Source organism: Salvelinus fontinalis, chromosome 24 (genome assembly GCF_029448725.1).
Source record: "Salvelinus fontinalis isolate EN_2023a chromosome 24, ASM2944872v1, whole genome shotgun sequence".
Taxonomy (NCBI): domain Eukaryota; kingdom Metazoa; phylum Chordata; class Actinopteri; order Salmoniformes; family Salmonidae; genus Salvelinus; species Salvelinus fontinalis.
Genome location: NC_074688.1, coordinates 4,064,979 through 4,081,988, shown reverse-complemented (window position 1 = coordinate 4,081,988; position 17,010 = coordinate 4,064,979). Strand labels below are relative to the sequence as shown.

The 17,010-nt window shown below is 45.4% G+C and overlaps 1 protein-coding gene across 3 annotated transcripts in view; it reads right to left on the bottom strand.

The window, feature by feature from the left end:
• si:dkey-103g5.4 (uncharacterized) overlaps positions 1–17,010 on the bottom strand; it is a 63,883-nt gene that overhangs the window by 38,141 nt on the left and 8,732 nt on the right. For all 3 annotated transcript variants that reach the window (XM_055879426.1, XM_055879428.1, XM_055879427.1), the window contains exons 11-16: positions 14,029–14,171; positions 12,821–12,931; positions 12,333–12,538; positions 8,955–9,112; positions 8,206–8,433; positions 7,640–7,975 (exon numbers count right to left, since the gene is read on the bottom strand). In XM_055879426.1, the coding sequence (XP_055735401.1) occupies positions 7,640–7,975; positions 8,206–8,433; positions 8,955–9,112; positions 12,333–12,538; positions 12,821–12,931; positions 14,029–14,171 (1,182 nt within the window). The remainder of the gene's footprint in view (positions 1–7,639; positions 7,976–8,205; positions 8,434–8,954; positions 9,113–12,332; positions 12,539–12,820; positions 12,932–14,028; positions 14,172–17,010) is intronic.

The window sequence follows — 17,010 nt, the reverse complement described above, 5'->3', positions numbered from 1 at the left end:
CCAATGTCAAGTCTCTTGACAACAAGGTAGACGAAATACGAGCAAGGGTTTCCTTCCAAAGAGACATCAGAGATTGTAACATTCTCTGTTTCACGGAAACATGGCTCACTCAGGATACGCTATCAGAGTTGGTACAGCCACCTGGTTTCTTCACGCATCGCGCCGACAGAAACAAACATTTCTCTGGTAAGAAGGGTGGGGGTGTATGCCTTATGATTAACTAGTCAAGGTGTGATCATAACAGCATACAAGAACTCAAGTCATTTTGTTCACCTGACCTAGAATTTCTTACAATCAAATGCCGACCGCATTATCTACCAAGAGAATTATCCACATATCCTGAGGCTGCATTTAGTGTAGCTGGGGATTTTAACAAGGCTAATCTGAAAACAAGGCTCCCTAAATTTAATCAGCATACCGAATGTGCGACCCGGGCTGGAAAAATTCTGGATCATTGTTACTCTAACTTCCGCGATGCATACAAAGCCCTCACTCGCCCTCCTTTCGGGAAATCTGACCACGACTCCATTTTGTTGCTCCATTTCTCCCAGCATATAGACAGAAACTAAAACAGGAAATGCCCGTGCTCAGGTCTGTTCAATGCTGGTCTGACCAATCTGATTCCACGCTTCAAGATTGCTTCGATCACGTGGACTGGGATATGTTCTGGATAGCGTCGAACAACAACATTGACGTATACGCTGATTGGGTGAGCGAGTTTATTAGCAAGTGCATCGGTGATGTTGTACCCACGGTGACTATTAAAACCTTCCCCAACCAGAAACCATAGATTGATGGCAGCATAAGCGCAAAACTGAAAGCACGAACCACTGCTTTTAAATTAGGGCAAGGCAACCGGAAACATGACCGGATACAAACAGTGTAGCTATTCCCTCCGCAAGGCAATCAAACAAGCTAAGCGTCAGTATAGAGACAAAGTAGAGTCGCAATTCAACGGCTCAGACATGAGAGGTATGTGGCAGGGTCTACAGTAAATCACGGACTACAAAAAGAAAACCAGCCCCGTCGCGGACCCCGATGTCCCAGGCAAACAAAACAACTTATTTTCTCGCTTTGAGGACAATACAGTGCCACCGACACGGCCCGCTACCAAAACCTGCGGCTCTCCTTCACCGCAGCCAACGTGAGTAAAACATTTAAGCGTGTTAACCCTCGCAAGGCTGCCGGCCCAGATGGCATCCCTAGCCGCGTCCTCAGAGCATGCGCAGACCAGCTGGCTGGCTGGTGTTTACGGACATATTCAATCAATCCCTATCCCAGTCTGCTGTAAGGTAACTGAGCTAAACGACTATCGCCCTGTAGCACTCACTTCCGTCATCATGAAGTGCTTTGAGAGACTAGTCAAGGATCATATCACCTCCACCCTACCTGACACCCTAGACCCACTCCAATTTGCTTACCGCCCCAATGTGTCCACAGACGACGCAATCACACTGCACACTGCCCTAACTCATCTGGACAAGAGGAATACCTATGTATGAATGCTGTTCATCGACTACAGCTTAGCATTTAACACCATAGTAACCTCCAAACTCGTCAAACTCGTCAGACCCTGGGTCTCGACCCCGCCATGTGGGTCCTGGACTTTCTGATGGGACGCCACCATGTGGTGAGGGTAGGAAACAACATCTCCACCACGCTGATCCTCAACACTGAGGCCCCACAAGGGTGCATTCTCAGCCCTCTCCTGTACTCCCTGTTCCCCCATGACTGCGTGGCCATGCACGCCTCCAACTCAATCATCAAGTTTGCAGACGACACTACAGTGGTAGGCTTGATTACCAACAACGACGAGACGGACTACAGGGAGGAGGTGAGGACCCTCGGAGTGTGGTGTCAGGAAAAAACCTCACATTCAACGTCAACAAAACAAAGGAGATGATCGTGGACTTCAGGAAACATAGATGGAGCACCCCCCCATCCACATCGACGGGACAGTAGTGGAGAAGGTGGAAAGTTTTAAGTTCCTCGGCGTACACATCACGGACAAACTGAATTGGTCCACCCACACAGACAGCGTTGTGAAGAAGGTGCAACAGTGCCTCTTCAACCTCAGGAGGCTGAAGAAATTTGGCTTGTCACCAAAAACACTCACAAACTTTTACAGATGCACAATCGAGGGCATCCTGTCGGGCTGTATCACCGCCTGGTACGGCAACTGCTCCGCCCACAACCGCAAGGCTCTCCAGAGGGTAGTGAGGTCTGCACAACGCATCACCGTGGCAAACTACCTGCCCTCCAAGACACCTACACCACCTGATGTCACAGGAAGGCCAAAAAGATCATCAAGGACAACAACCACCCGAGCCACTGCCTGTTCACCCCGCTATCATCCAGAAGGCGAGGTCAGTACAGGTACATCAAAGCTGGGACCGAGAGACTGAAAAACAGCTTCTATCTCAAGGCCATCAGACTGTTAAACAGCCATCACTAACATTGAGTGGCTGCTGCCAACATACTGACTCAAATCTCTAGCCACTTTAATATTTAAAAATTGGATGTAATAAATGTATTGCTAGTCACTTTAAACAATGCCACTTTACATAATGTTTAATATACGCTACATTACTTATCCCATATGTTTATACTGTACTCTATACCATCTACTGCATCTTGCCTATGCCGTTCGGCCATCGCTCATCCATATATTTATATATACATATTCTTATTCATTCCTTTACACTTGTGTGTAAAAGGTAGTTGTTGTGAAATTGTTAGATTACTTGTTAGATATTACTGCATGATCGGAACTAGAAGCACAAGCATTTTGCTACACTTGCATTAACATCTGCTAATTCACTCTGGCTATCTACTCCGATTTCAGAGCACTCTCGTCTGACTGTGCCAGAGCGCAGAACAACTGATGAATTTACAAATGTGCAACAACTGCTGAATATGACCAGTGTCAGTAAACATTAGGCAAGAAAAGTTAGAGATAGTTGTCACGATCGTGTACTGGAGAGAATGAGGACCAAGGCGCAGCTGGATATGAATACATCTTCTCTTTTTTTATTTAAAAGACGAAGATGAACACGACACGAAACACTTTAACAAAACTATACAAAACAACAAAACGACCGTGAAGCTACAAACGTTGTGCATAGACAGACAGGCTACAAACGTTCTGACATAGACAATTACCCACAATTAATGAGAGCCTATGGCTACCCTAAATAAGGCTCCCAATCAGAGACAACCGAAATCAGCTGTCTCTAATTGGGAACTCATTCAGGTAACCATAGACTCTTCTAGATCACTCACCAACATAGACAACGCTAGACTTCTACACTCAACACAAAACCATATATTACACCCCATAACCCCTTTACCAAATAAACACCCAAATCCAACAAAACATAAACATTACCCATGTCACACCCTGACCTAACTAAAATAATAAAGAAAACAAAGAATAATAAGGCCAGGGCGTGACATAACCCCCCCCTTGAGGCGCGAACTCCGGGCGCACCATACACAGTCTAGGGGAGGGTCTGGGTGGGCTCCCCTCCACGGTGGCGGCTCCGGCTCTGGTCGTAGTCCCCACGTCACCACAGTACCTAACCACCTCCTAGGCTTCCTCCAAACGACCCCCCTCCACATTAACCCCATTGCATTCAGGGGCAGTTCCGGACTAAGGGGCAGTACCAGGGTAAGAGGCAGTACCAGGGTCAGGGGCAGTACTAGGGTCAGGGACAGTACCAGGGTCAGGGGCAGTACCAGGGTCAGGGGCAGTACCAGGGTCAGGGGCAGCACCAGGGTAAGGGGCAGCTCCAGGGTAGGGGGCAGCTCCGGACTGAGGAATGGCAGCTCCGGACTGAGGGACTGCAGCTCCGGACTGAGGGACTGCAGCTCCGGACTGAGGGACAGCCCATGGCTGGCTGACAGATCTGGCTGCTCATGGCTGGCTGACGGATCTGGCTGCTCATGGCTGGCTGACGGATCTGGCTGCTCATGGCTGGCTGACGGATCTGGCTGCTCATGGCTAGCTGACGGATCTGGCTGCTCATGGCTAGCTGACGGATCTGGCTGCTCATGGCTAGCTGACGGATCTGGCTGCTCATGGCTAGCTGACGGATCTGGCTGCTCATGGCTAGCTGACGGATCTGGCTGCTCATGGCTAGCTGACGGATCTGGCTGCTCATGGCTAGCTGACGGATCTGGCTGCTCATGGCTAGCTGACGGATCTGGCTGCTCATGGCTGGCTGACGGATCTGGCTGCTCATGGCTGGCTGACGGATCTGGCTGCTCATGGCTAGCTGACGGATCTGGCTGCTCATGGCTAGCTGACGGATCTGACTGCTCATGGCTAGCTGACGGATCTGGCTGCTCATGGCTAGCTGACGGATCTGGCTGCTCATGGCTAGCTGACGGATCTGGCTGCTCATGGCTAGCTGACGGATCTGGCTGCTCATGGCTGGCTGACTGATCTGGCAGATCCTGTCTGGTTGGCGGCTCTGGCAGATCCTGTCTGGTTGGCGGCTCTGGCAGATCCTGTCTGGTTGGCGGCTCTGGCAGATCCTGTCTGGTTGGCGGCTCTGGCAGATCCTGTCTGACGGACGGCTCTAGCGGCTCCTGTCTGGCTGGCGGCTCTAGCGGCTCCTGTCTGGCGGACGGCTCAGTGGGCTCATGGCAGACGGGCGGCTTTGCAGGCTCATGGCAGACGGGCGGCTTTGCAGGCTCATTGCAGACGGATGGCTCAGATGGCGCTGGGGAGACGGATGGCTCAGATGGCGCTGGGGAGACGGATGGCTCAGATGGCGCTGGGGAGACGGGCAGTTCAGTCATTGCTGTGCAGACGGCAGACTCCTGCCGGCTGAGGCGCACTGTAGGCCTGGTGCGTGGTGCCGGGACTGGTGGCACCGGGCTGGGGACACGCATCTCAGGGCTAGTGCGGGGAGCAGGAACAGGGCATACTGGACCCTGGGGACGCACATTAGGCCTAGTGCGTGGGGCCGGAACTGGTGGTACCGGACTGGGGACACGCATCTCAGGGCTAGTGCGGGGAGCAGCAACAGGACGCACAGGACTCTGGGGACACACAGGAAGCTTGGTGCGTGGTTTAGACACTGGTGGTAAAGGGCTGGAGACACGCACCATATAGCTAGTGCGTGGAGGAGGCACTGGTGGTACTGGATTGGGGCGGGGAGGTGGCGCCGGAAATACCGGACCGTGCAGGCGTACTGGCTCCCTTGAACGCCGAGCCTGCCCAACCTTACCTGGTTCTATGCTCCCCGTCGCCTGACCAGTGCGGGGAGGTGGAATAACCCGCACCGGCCTATGTAGGCAAACCGGGGACACCATGCGTAAGGCTGGTGCCATGTACGCCGGCCCGAGGAGACGCACTGGTGACCAGATGCGTTGGGCCGGCTTCATGACATATGGCTCAACGCTCAGTCTAGCCCGGCCGATACGTGGAGCTGCAATGTACCGAACCGGGCTATGCACGCGTACAGGAGACACCGTGCGCTCTACTGCGTAACACGGTGTCTGCCCGTACTCCCGCTCTCCACGGTAAGTACAGGGAGTAGGCGCAGGTTTCCTACCTGACTTCGCCACCCTCCCTTTAAGGCCCCCCCCAAGAAATTTTTGGGGTGTACTCACGGGTCTCCAGCCTTGTCTCCGTGCTGCCTCCTCATATCGCCTCCTCTCGGCTTTCGCTGCCTCCAGCTCTTCACGAGGGAGGCGATATTCTCCAGGTTGTGCCCATGGATCTTCTTCCAATTCCTCCTCCCAACTCCAGAGATCCTGTGTAGGTATGTCCTGTTGCCGCCTTCCATGCCGCTTGGTCCTATGGTGGGTAATTCTGTCACGATCGTGTACTGGAGAGAATGAGGACCAAGGCGCAGCTGGATATGAATACATCTTCTCTTTTTTTATTTAAAAGACGAAGATGAACACGACACGAAACACTTTAACAAAACTATACAAAACAACAAAACGACCGTGAAGCTACAAACGTTGTGCATAGACAGACAGGCTACAAACGTTCTGACATAGACAATTACCCACAATTAATGAGAGCCTATGGCTACCCTAAATAAGGCTCCCAATCAGAGACAACCGAAATCAGCTGTCTCTAATTGGGAACTCATTCAGGTAACCATAGACTCTTCTAGATCACTCACCAACATAGACAACGCTAGACTTCTACACTCAACACAAAACCATATATTACACCCCATAACCCCTTTACCAAATAAACACCCAAATCCAACAAAACATAAACATTACCCATGTCACACCCTGACCTAACTAAAATAATAAAGAAAACAAAGAATAATAAGGCCAGGGCGTGACAATAGTCAAGAACGCTGTAGATAAAATGTAAACAGCCTAACCAGCTCTGCTCCGGTGAGTAAAATGGTTAGAGTGAGGTGTATGGGATCAACATCATACCAAATGTATTCGCAAATGTAAATCACCAATCCACAAATGTAAATCACCAATCCACAAACGTAAATCACTTTCCACAAATGTAAATCGCTATCAACTGCAGTGTCTATTAATTGTCCAAAACCACGGCCGCTTTCTCACTCTATATTGATTGTTGTAACATTTTCACAAATGCCTTAGTATACGTAATTCCCAAACATTCTAAGAATTTATGAAAACGTGAAAATGACCAAATTGGTCGCTTGTCAGATTATTATAATTTTTTTCAGTATCATATTCTTCCTGGGGGTGTATATGAACAGATTTTAATACATTTTCATGTTGCTAAAATGCTGTCAGTTCCACGTTAAATGCAACGATGTTTCATACACAAGTTATTTTCAAAGAGATGGCTAACAACAGCAAGCGCGCTGCAATAAAAAACACAGTCCCACTCATCAGATGATGATAATTTGAAAATTAACTTCTTTTTGAAAGTTATTCTTGAAAAAGGAGAAGCTAACAAATTAGCAACAACATCCACTTTGATAACACCTGCTGCAGCCTCTGTAAACTGGCCGGGAACAAAAGCTAGCTAGCTGGACCATAGGAAAACTACTGCTCGCTGTTGCTCAGTGACTTGTTGGCCTTCAAGAAGGCAGAAGTTTCCATAAGTTTTTGTAAAGCTGAATGGTAGATGCCTTTATCTAGCTTCTGATGGCCTAGCCAATGGCTGACTTAGCTAGCTAGATTTATAGCTAGCTAGACCAGCAAAGAAAAATCCTGATTTAAAAAAAAATAAAAAAAGATTAAATCTGAAAATCATTGAGAATAACAATATAAGTTATAATTATTTGTATATTATTATAATCATTATTTTATAAATCCATACTGGACATGTTGAACTCTTATTATGGTGGTGATTTGACAAAATTACAATCATGGTCTTGAATTGGACTTTTCTGGTCGCGGTCTTGACTATCTCCGACCTCTTGTCCCCCTTCTGGTCTCTTGGTATTGACTCAGACTCGATTTGCTCCAGTCAACAATTTCACTAGAAAACTAGACACCAATGCGCAACCAATCCATACGTTAATGACAGGCTATACGCTAATGACAGTAGGCCTATAAGGTGACCGCAAAAACACTTTTAGTAAAGCCTGTAAAACACTACAGTGAATACTATATAAATATAGTTATACTACAGTATTTATGTGGGTTATTTGTTCACCCAGGCAGTACTGACCTGTTATTGGATCTAGACTGACTCCGGCAGTCAGCACCACATTTCCTGTCATGGGGTCCAACATGGGAGAGCCCACCTGGATGGGCTGGGGCAGTCGGGTGAGGGGGCACACATGCACACCTCCCAGGGGGTACACCAGACCAGTCTGAGGGTGGATGGTCACAGCTAAAATGGGCACCAGGACGCCTGTGTCAGGGTCACACATGGGTCTCCCTAGCAGCAGTCTTTGTCCAGGGCGGAGGCCCCTCAGTTGGGTGGTCACGGGCTGGGCTGAATGGCGGGAGAGGGGGTATGGCACGAACGGCAGGAGGGGAAACTCCCACTTTCTTATATCCCCTGATAACAAGGAGCAGGACATTTTAAGTATCTACAACCTTATCTAAATCATACATTTGGATTTGAGTGAAATCTAAATTATTACTATTCCTTTAAAAAGTGAAAGAGTGTGAATTGTTTGTATGTGAACTTATTGTACGTAAACTTACAAAGTTAAAGTGCATTACGAAGTCGTAATGCATGTACTATCGATCTCTAGTTGTGGTTACCACACAGCGCTCTTGACTCACCTGTACATGAGTCTGTTGTGAAGACTAGGGTAGAGCTGGCTGGGTCATAGCCCACGTTGCCAGCTACGGGCAGCAGTCTGCCAGTCTGAGGGTGGAGGAAGAAGTCAGGGGGCACTGGCATACTGTGCCCGCTGGCCAGGAGCATGTGGGTGTGGGGTTTCGGTAGTATGAGACCTGTGATAGAGTCTGTTTGGACCGCTCCACAGGCACGCACCGACCCGTCAGGGGCTGGAAGAAATGAAGTTCGAGAAGGATTTGATCCACCTCATAGGAAGCAATATGTCAAACATTATAACAATATTTCAGTAAATCTGACTTAAGTCTCTTACCACAGCCAATGTGTCTATGAAGCAAAATTAATCTGACTGGAACATAGGCTGATTTACATTATATATTGTCCCTTTTGTCCCATTGACAAATACATAACATCTTTCTACCACAAGGTGGTGTCATTTCACTCGCTACAGCTTTGGAGTGAACGCAACACAAATCAGGGTGACTCCTGTGTGTAACTACTATTTATTTATCTTCCTTCATATAAAATATGTATTTCTCTGAACTTCTCAAATTTAGCAGGGACAGATAATAGAGCCTAGAGTATAACCTATTATCTGTCTAGGGACAGATAAGAGATTCTAGAATGACTGTTTGTTGCAGTTGTGTGCCTGTACTGTAAGATACTGTAACCGTTATTTAATGATCACGCCTTCGGTTTTCTATGCCTGGTGCAGTATGGTAAGAGGTCTCACCTATGATGTCCTCCTTGCTAAGGACTGAGCCAGTGTCGGGACACAGAAGCTTCGCCCCTGTGCCCTCTCCCAGGGTCGCCCATGCCCCCTGCCGCTGGCACTCCCCCGACACCTGCTCTGCCATCTCAGATGCCAGTGACGCCACCCTCTGAACAACACTGTGTTAAAGATCATAGGGCCCAGAGTTTTTTTTCTGATCAGGTCACATTGTCAGGCATTGGGAAAACTCAAGGTTCTAACTGTGTACCAGAAAGCTCTCATCACAAAGCATAGCAAGGTCTATCTAACATGGCTGTATAGCTCCTGTTCTCAAGGGCTGCTGTATTCCTGATGGTTCTCATTTCTCCATTGTTGTTAATTGATCATAATATAACTGCTGTTAAAGGCAAGGCTAAACAAACTCATGGACCCTGGGACTGAACCCCTCCCTCTGCAACTGGATCCTGTTCTTCCTGGCAGGCCGGCTCCTGGTGGTAAGGGTAGGCAACAACTTTTCCTCCATGCTGACCCTCACACTAGGGCTCGTCGGGTGTGTGCTTAGTCCCCTCCTGTACTCCCTGTTCTCCCACGACTGCATGGCTTCGCATGACTCAAACACCATCATCGAGTTTGCTGATGACACAGTGGTGGTAGGCCTGATCACCGACGGCGATGAGTCAGCCTACAGGGAGGAGGTCAGAGACTTAGCAGTGTGGTGGCAGGACAACAACCTCTCCCTCGACGTCAGTAAGACCAAGGACCTGATTGTGGACTATGGGAGAAAGAGGGGAGGGCGTGCGTATCCACATCGACAGGGTTGTTGTTGAGCAAATCAAGAGCTTCAAGTTCCTTGGCGTCCACGTCATTAAGGACTTAACATGGACCACACACACCCACACAGTCGTGACGAGGACACGGCAGCTCCTCTTCCCCCCCAGAAGGCTGAGAAGATTTGTCATGGGCCCTCAGATCCTTAAATGTCTACAGCTGCACCATCGAGAGCATCTTGACTGGTTGCATCACCGCTTGGTATGGCAATTTCACCACCCTTGACAGCAAAGCGCTACAAAGGGTGATGCGGACAGCCCAGTACATCACTGGGGCTGAGCTCCCTGCCATCCAGGACCTCTATATTAGGCAGTTTCAGAGGAAGGCCCGAAAAAATGCCACCCAGCCTTACACTGTTCACTCTGCTACCATCCGGCAAACAAGCCATAAGACTACTAAATCGTCAATTAATGGTACACAAACTATCTGGACTGACCCTACTCACTAGACATGATATACACATACAAACTCACTCACATACACGACACTGTCACTCCCACACAAAACCCTGACACATTCACAAACACTACATACACACACATAACACATATGCATACCGACACAGCACACACACGCATACTCACACACTTTCACAATAATCATTTGCTGTTGCTACTCTGTTCTTTATTTTACAAGTATTATCCATTCGGATGCCTAGTCACTTTACCCTGCCTTCATGTACATATCTACCTCAAATACCTCATACTGCTGCTCATTGATCTGGTACTCCGTGTATATACAGCACCAGTCAAAAGTTTGGACACACCTACTCATTCAAGGGTTTTTCTTTATATTTTTACTATTTTCAACATTGTAGAATAATAGTGAAGACATCAAAACTAGGAAATAACACATATGGAATCATGTAGTAACCAAAAAAGTGTTGAACAAATCAAATATATTTTAGAGATTCAACAAAGTATCCACCCCTTGCCTTGATGACAGCTTTGCACACTCTTGGCATTCTCTCAACCATCTTCACTTGGAATGCTTTTCCAACAGTCTTGAAGGAGTTCCCACATATGAGGAGCACTTGTTGGTTGCTTTTCCTTCACTCTGTGGTCCAACTCATCCCAAACATTTCAATTGGGTTGAAGTCGGGTGATTGTGGAGGCCAGGTCAGCACTCCATCACATGCAGCACTCCATCACTCCACTCCAGATTTGTTTGACACTTTTTTGGTTACTACATGATTCTCTGTGTTATTTCATAGTTTTGATGTCTTCACTATTATTATACAATGTAGAAAATAGTTTAAAAAATGAAGAAAAACCCTTGAATGAGTAGGTGTGTCCAAACTTTTGACTGGTACTGTCGCTCCATTCTTGTGTATTTAATTTTTGTTGGTTACTCTTTAATTTTGTAATATTATTTTTAAACTCTGCATCATTGGGAAGGTTCGTAAGCAAGCATTTCACTGTAAAGTCTACATCAGTTATATTTGACACGTGACAATACATTTTGATTTGTTGTGCTGCCCTCCAGGAGTCAAGCTTGACACCCCTGATCTTAACAGACCAATGAGAGGCGAGTTAGTTTTTTTTATCATGTACAAGCAATTTTTGCATCTGTATTGAAACGTATCAATAACAGAACAGCAATGATCAAATTCTTAAAATACATTTACAGAACGTTTTTTTTTCTTGCCTTTGGACCCGACTTGCATATCTTAGACCAACTTTTGCTGAACTTTAAATACAAATGTCATCTAAGTGTTTTGTTGACCGAATATTAACACATAGGGAAATATCTAGACAATAGGGACACATGTATTTTTGTTTTACAATATTTCAGACATGTATAGAATGAAGTTGGGTTACTTCTAAGTCATCATCTCCAACATTGTGACCTTCCATTTTACAGCTTTGCTTTGGTGTGGATTGAGGCCTGTACATTCATAGAAGTTGTATTCCTGCAATGCATTAACCTTTCCTTATTTCTATTGTGGATTGTGTTTCTGTGCGCCAATGGAAAATCTACAAAACTATGCACTCACCAGGCTATGTATTGAATACATGGATTTGGATAGTGATGATACCAATGAATGAATCCTGCACACAATGTGCTTGTTATTTTTATGTGTATAAAATTGTTTGAAATATGCATAAAAGGAGAGTAATTACCCATAATTATGCACCTTTGGATAGTTGTTCTTCCAATTTTGACCAATATGATTTAGTGACTACAAAGAAAATGTGTTAATCTACTGGAATTTTTAAAGAGACAGACTCACTTTTTCTTTTGTCTGCTTGGACTCGAGAGATAAGCATGGTTGCGTTAATCTTTTTGCAGGCAGTCATGGTCTTTTGATGAATTTATTCATTTAGAAATGTTGACAGTATAATATAGTTTTGTTGAATGTATTTATGTTTTGAGTTTTGCAAAAGGCCACCGAGTTCTGTGTTTTGTAAAATGATAACATTGGTCCAAGACATGCTTGTACAGGATTGAGAAAAACTAACATTCTCATAAAAAAATCCCTGGCCAATTAAAAACAGCTGTAGTTCAAAGCTCTTTCCAGAACACACAAGCATGACAGGAAGAGACAAGGGACACATATTCAGACATTACTGTTGTGGGTGTTCATCCCAGAGAGGGTGGTCAGTGTTGTCCACTGCTTGGCCCAGTAGCCTCACACACTCCCTGAGATGGGCCCCGAAGGTCCTGTGCACCGTCTGCTGGGCCATCAGCTCCGTCCTCAAGACCCCGAGCTGACTGTCCAAGAGATGTCTGAGCTGCTGGGCCAGGGACCTGCGTCGGATCACCTCCTGCTCCACCTGGTGGTGTTTAGTGGGAGAGACGGAGGCAACAGTGGATCACAGTGGCACATGACAATGCCCTCTTATGGCAACAGGGGGATAGCATCTGGTATTGCAGTACTTTACTTACCACAATGTTAGTATAGAATGCAATGCATGTGAAACAATGAGACCTGGGTCAAATACAAGGTGCACTTGATTTAGCTTGAGGTTTGCACTTCTGGGACTATTTCATTAGCTCCGTTGGTATTTGTACAGCGCAAGTATCATGTATTTGATTCAGGTCAGGGCAACGCACACCTGCCTCCGCAGCCTCTCATAGCCCTCCCTGGTCTTCCCAACTGCAGACCAACCCGGCTGCAGCTGGAGCCCCTTCAGCTTGCCCATTACCCCCTGATACAGGTCCTTCACCTGCAAGACACACACACAAACAAACACTGTAGAGCATAGCAAGTTTCTGTCTCCGAAACAGGGTTCACAAAGACGTGCAGGGTCCACGCTGCTCATATTACTGTACATCGTTATCGGCCCAGCTCCCCGGAGCAGTGTAATAATCCTAACCACTCTCCGATACTCTAACCACAAACAGGAAAGACCAATACGGTCAGGGCCGGCCCCAGGCATAAGCAAGATAAGTGACCACTTAGGGCACCGTGGCACTAAGGGGCCCCAGACCCCAAAAATAAATGTTCAACTTACTGATGAGTTATAAAAGCAGGATACACCAAGGTGCAATTTGTTTGTGCATAAGCATACATCCGTGTTTCAAAATGTGCACTTGGGAGGGGCACTTAGCCCTAATTGCTCCAGGGTTGCCGTTGATAATGGCACACCTCGGCTGTAACCCCACTCTCCGAGGAATAAAGAACATGGCATAACTCATGGGAAAATGTGTAGAATTGCAGAAAATTCTTTCAAACTACAAAAATGTTATCTCCACTCTATGGCAAAATGTGTAGAATTGATGTAAATGAGCGATAAAACTGCAGATTTTTCTCTCTGCCCCATAACAAAATGAGTAGAATTGCCTAAAATCTTTTATAAAATTGCTAAATCTTCTCTCCAACCCATGATCAAATCTGTAGAATTGCAGCAAACTTCTTTTAAAACGTCATTTTCTTCTCTCTGTTTTTAAAAGTGGGGCCACTAAAATGTTTTGCACATGAGGTGCTTAGGGCCCCAAAAAGGCTAGGACCGGCCCTGAATATGGTAAAAAAAAAACAGGTGTAACCCAAAAAACACAAGCATTCCAATATGTCATACAATATGAGAAGACTATACAATATGACATTGTCTCGATTTACTTGGACTTTACGTTCGGGATATTTGAGGCTTGGGAAGGTGAGAGTGAGAGGTTTGGCTTACCTATAGAAATACATGTACATACAGTATATAATGTCAAATAGCTGTGAGTTTGTGAGATCATGTTGCTGAATCTATTAAAAAAAATCTAATCCTATAGAGTTACATTATAATACTATTGTTATTCCATTTCTGCAAGGTTATACCTCTCCTCTGAGCTGGCTCAGTCTAGCGGTGACAGACACACTGTGTTTTAGTAGGATGCTGTAGAAGGTGTTTGTGCTGAAGGCCTCCAGGTCCACCTGATGCTCATAGTCCCAGAACTCATCTGCCTCCAAGCCCAGGGCTACTACAGAATTAAATAGAACACAGAACGTATAGCATGAAGTATGCACTTGCAAACCAAGGGCTGTGGATTCGATTCCCGCTGGCGCCACCCATATGTAAGTTGCTTTGGATAAAAGCATTTGCTAAATCCCACTGGGAACAGACGTCAAGTCAACGTCTATTCCACGTTGGTTTAATGTGGAAACAGTGTTGATTCAACCAGTGTGTGCCCAATGGGATGGCATATAGGGCTACAAAGATAAATATTCAACAAGGGAGGTTATCCTGAATAGGTATTTTGTTTTATTAGCTTATTACTACTAATAAGCCGAATCCTAACTTGAGATCCATGCTCTTAACTCAAATTTAGTCTCAAACTGATGTCCATGAATGATATACATGAAAGTCGTAGTTACGTGCACAGATCTCCAGTTAGGTTTTGGCCCACAGTGACTAACTGATATCTGTATTCAGAGGCATGTGTTCATGAGTGTCAAAGGAGGCCAGGCTTTAGTGTATCATACTTTTCATTCAAATTCGCAAGAGGATGAATGAAGCTCACCTGAAGCACCGCTACAGCGCGTACAGTGCGTCATATTTTACCTGGAACACTGCAGCTGAACTGAACGTCTTCCTCCACTCCTCATTCATTCCCGTGAGGCTACAATATATGTCGAGTTTACCCGGGAAGTTGTGAAGCGCTGGGGAAGCTGTGAGTGTGAAGCCAGCTGTAGACTATGGCAAGATTGTGTTCATGAGTCTTTTATGAAATGAATATGTTTGCTGCTTTTCATTAAATCACTTATGCTACAAATATTATATATACATTCCTTTATATGGGCACATTGTAGCCTAGACCTATATACATTAGTTCATATGGGCAGAATGTTGTATATACTGAACAAAAATATAAATGCAAGAATTACATTTTTTTTACTGAGTTACAGTTCATAGAAGAAAATCTGTCAATTGAAATAAATGAATTAGGCCCTAATCTATGGATTTCACATGACTGGGCTGGGGCGCAGCCAATGGGTGGACCTGTGAGAGCATAGGCCCACCCACTTGGGAACCAGGCTCACCCACTGGGAAGCCAGACCCAGCCAATTGGAATGAGTTTTTCCCCACAAAAGGGCTTTATTGCAGACAGAAATACTCCCCCCCCCCACCCCTTCTCAGACAATCCAGCAGGGAAAGAAGCCAGATGTGGAAGTCCTGGGCTGGCGTGGTTACACATGGTCTGCGGTTTTGAGGCCGGTTGGATGTGCTACCAAATTCTCTACAATTATGAATTATGTTGAAGGCGGCTTATGGTAGAGAAATGAACATTCAATTCTCTGGCAACAGCTCTGGTGGACATTCCTGCAGTCAGCATGTCAATTGCACCCTCCCTCAAAACCTGAGACATCTGTGGCACTGTTGTGTGACAAAACTGCACATTTTAAATTGACTTTTATTGTCCCCAGCACAAGATGCACCTGTGTAATGATCATGCTGTTTAATCAGCTTCTTGATATGCCTCACCTGTCAGGTGGATGGATTATCTTTGCAATTGAGAAATGTTCAGTAACAGGGATGTGCACAAATTTGAGAGAAATAAGCTTTTTGTGCATATGGAACATTTCTGGGATCTTTTCTTTCAGCTCATGAAGCATGGGACCAACACTTTACATACTGATTTCAAAACAAAATGGACTACATTCTCATTCATATTATCAAGACTTGAGGTGAGTATCAAAATAGTTTTAAGATGACCTTGCCTTCAAGTTGAACCTCGGGTAGATCTTAATAGAATAATAGCCTGTGGAGTCAACTCAAAATCTGGTATTCTGTATTTTTGAAATAGCCTACATTTTCCATATCATAATGAGACTAAATGAATCAACATAAGCCAAATGGATTTGGTTATGTTTTCTTATATTAAATGGACATATTAGACTTATATATAGACATTTTACATAAACATTGTATTTCTGTGGCTTGAATTTCAGCATTTTTGTTTTCAGACGTTTTCCTTTGGTAGGCTTACCCATGTGTCTCTCCTCACTCGGAAAGCCTGCTCACTGATGTCGATACCAAAGCTGTTAATTGTGACTTGATTCAATTTGAAACATGTGAATAATGATAATGAGGATGATGGTGAGAGCCCAGTACACTCTTATGAAAAAGGTGCCATCTGTAGAACCAAAAAGGATTCTTCAGGATGTCCCCATAGGAAAACCCTTTGAAGAACCCATTTTGGTTCCAGGTAGAACCCTTTTGGGTTCCATGTAGAACCGTTTCCAGAGGGTTCTACATGGAACCCAAAATAGTTCTACCTGGAACCAAAAAGGGTTCTGCGTCAGAACCATTTTGGAACCCTTTTTTCTAAGAGTGTATAGCCTAACTCTTTAATCATAGCCTATTGTTACTTTCTGTCTCTAAAATCACAATGTTTCAGTTTCTATAGTCATGAGACAGTATTTTTTAATTGAAACGTCCAAATGTCGGCCTTTTACAGATACATTGTTTTCACATGGAATGTTCTATTTTCATAACTGATAAAAATGTGTTCTACTATAGCCTATAGATAATATTCTACTATAGCCGATAGATAATATTCTGCCCATATGAGCACATTTATTTTAGGCCATGAAAATTAGCAAACAGACAGAACATTGTTTTGCATTCGGGCAATAGGCTACAAGGAAACTCAACATATCTCGACAGACGTTGAGTGCGCAAGGGGGTCTCGTATCTTCTAGTTGTCACTGTATTAGACTAAGCGTAGGTGATTTGATGATGTTGAAATATTGAAGTTGAAATGGTGCTGGAATAGTGGAGGCAGCTCCTGTTTTCTTTGCGACTTGCGGTAACTCTCT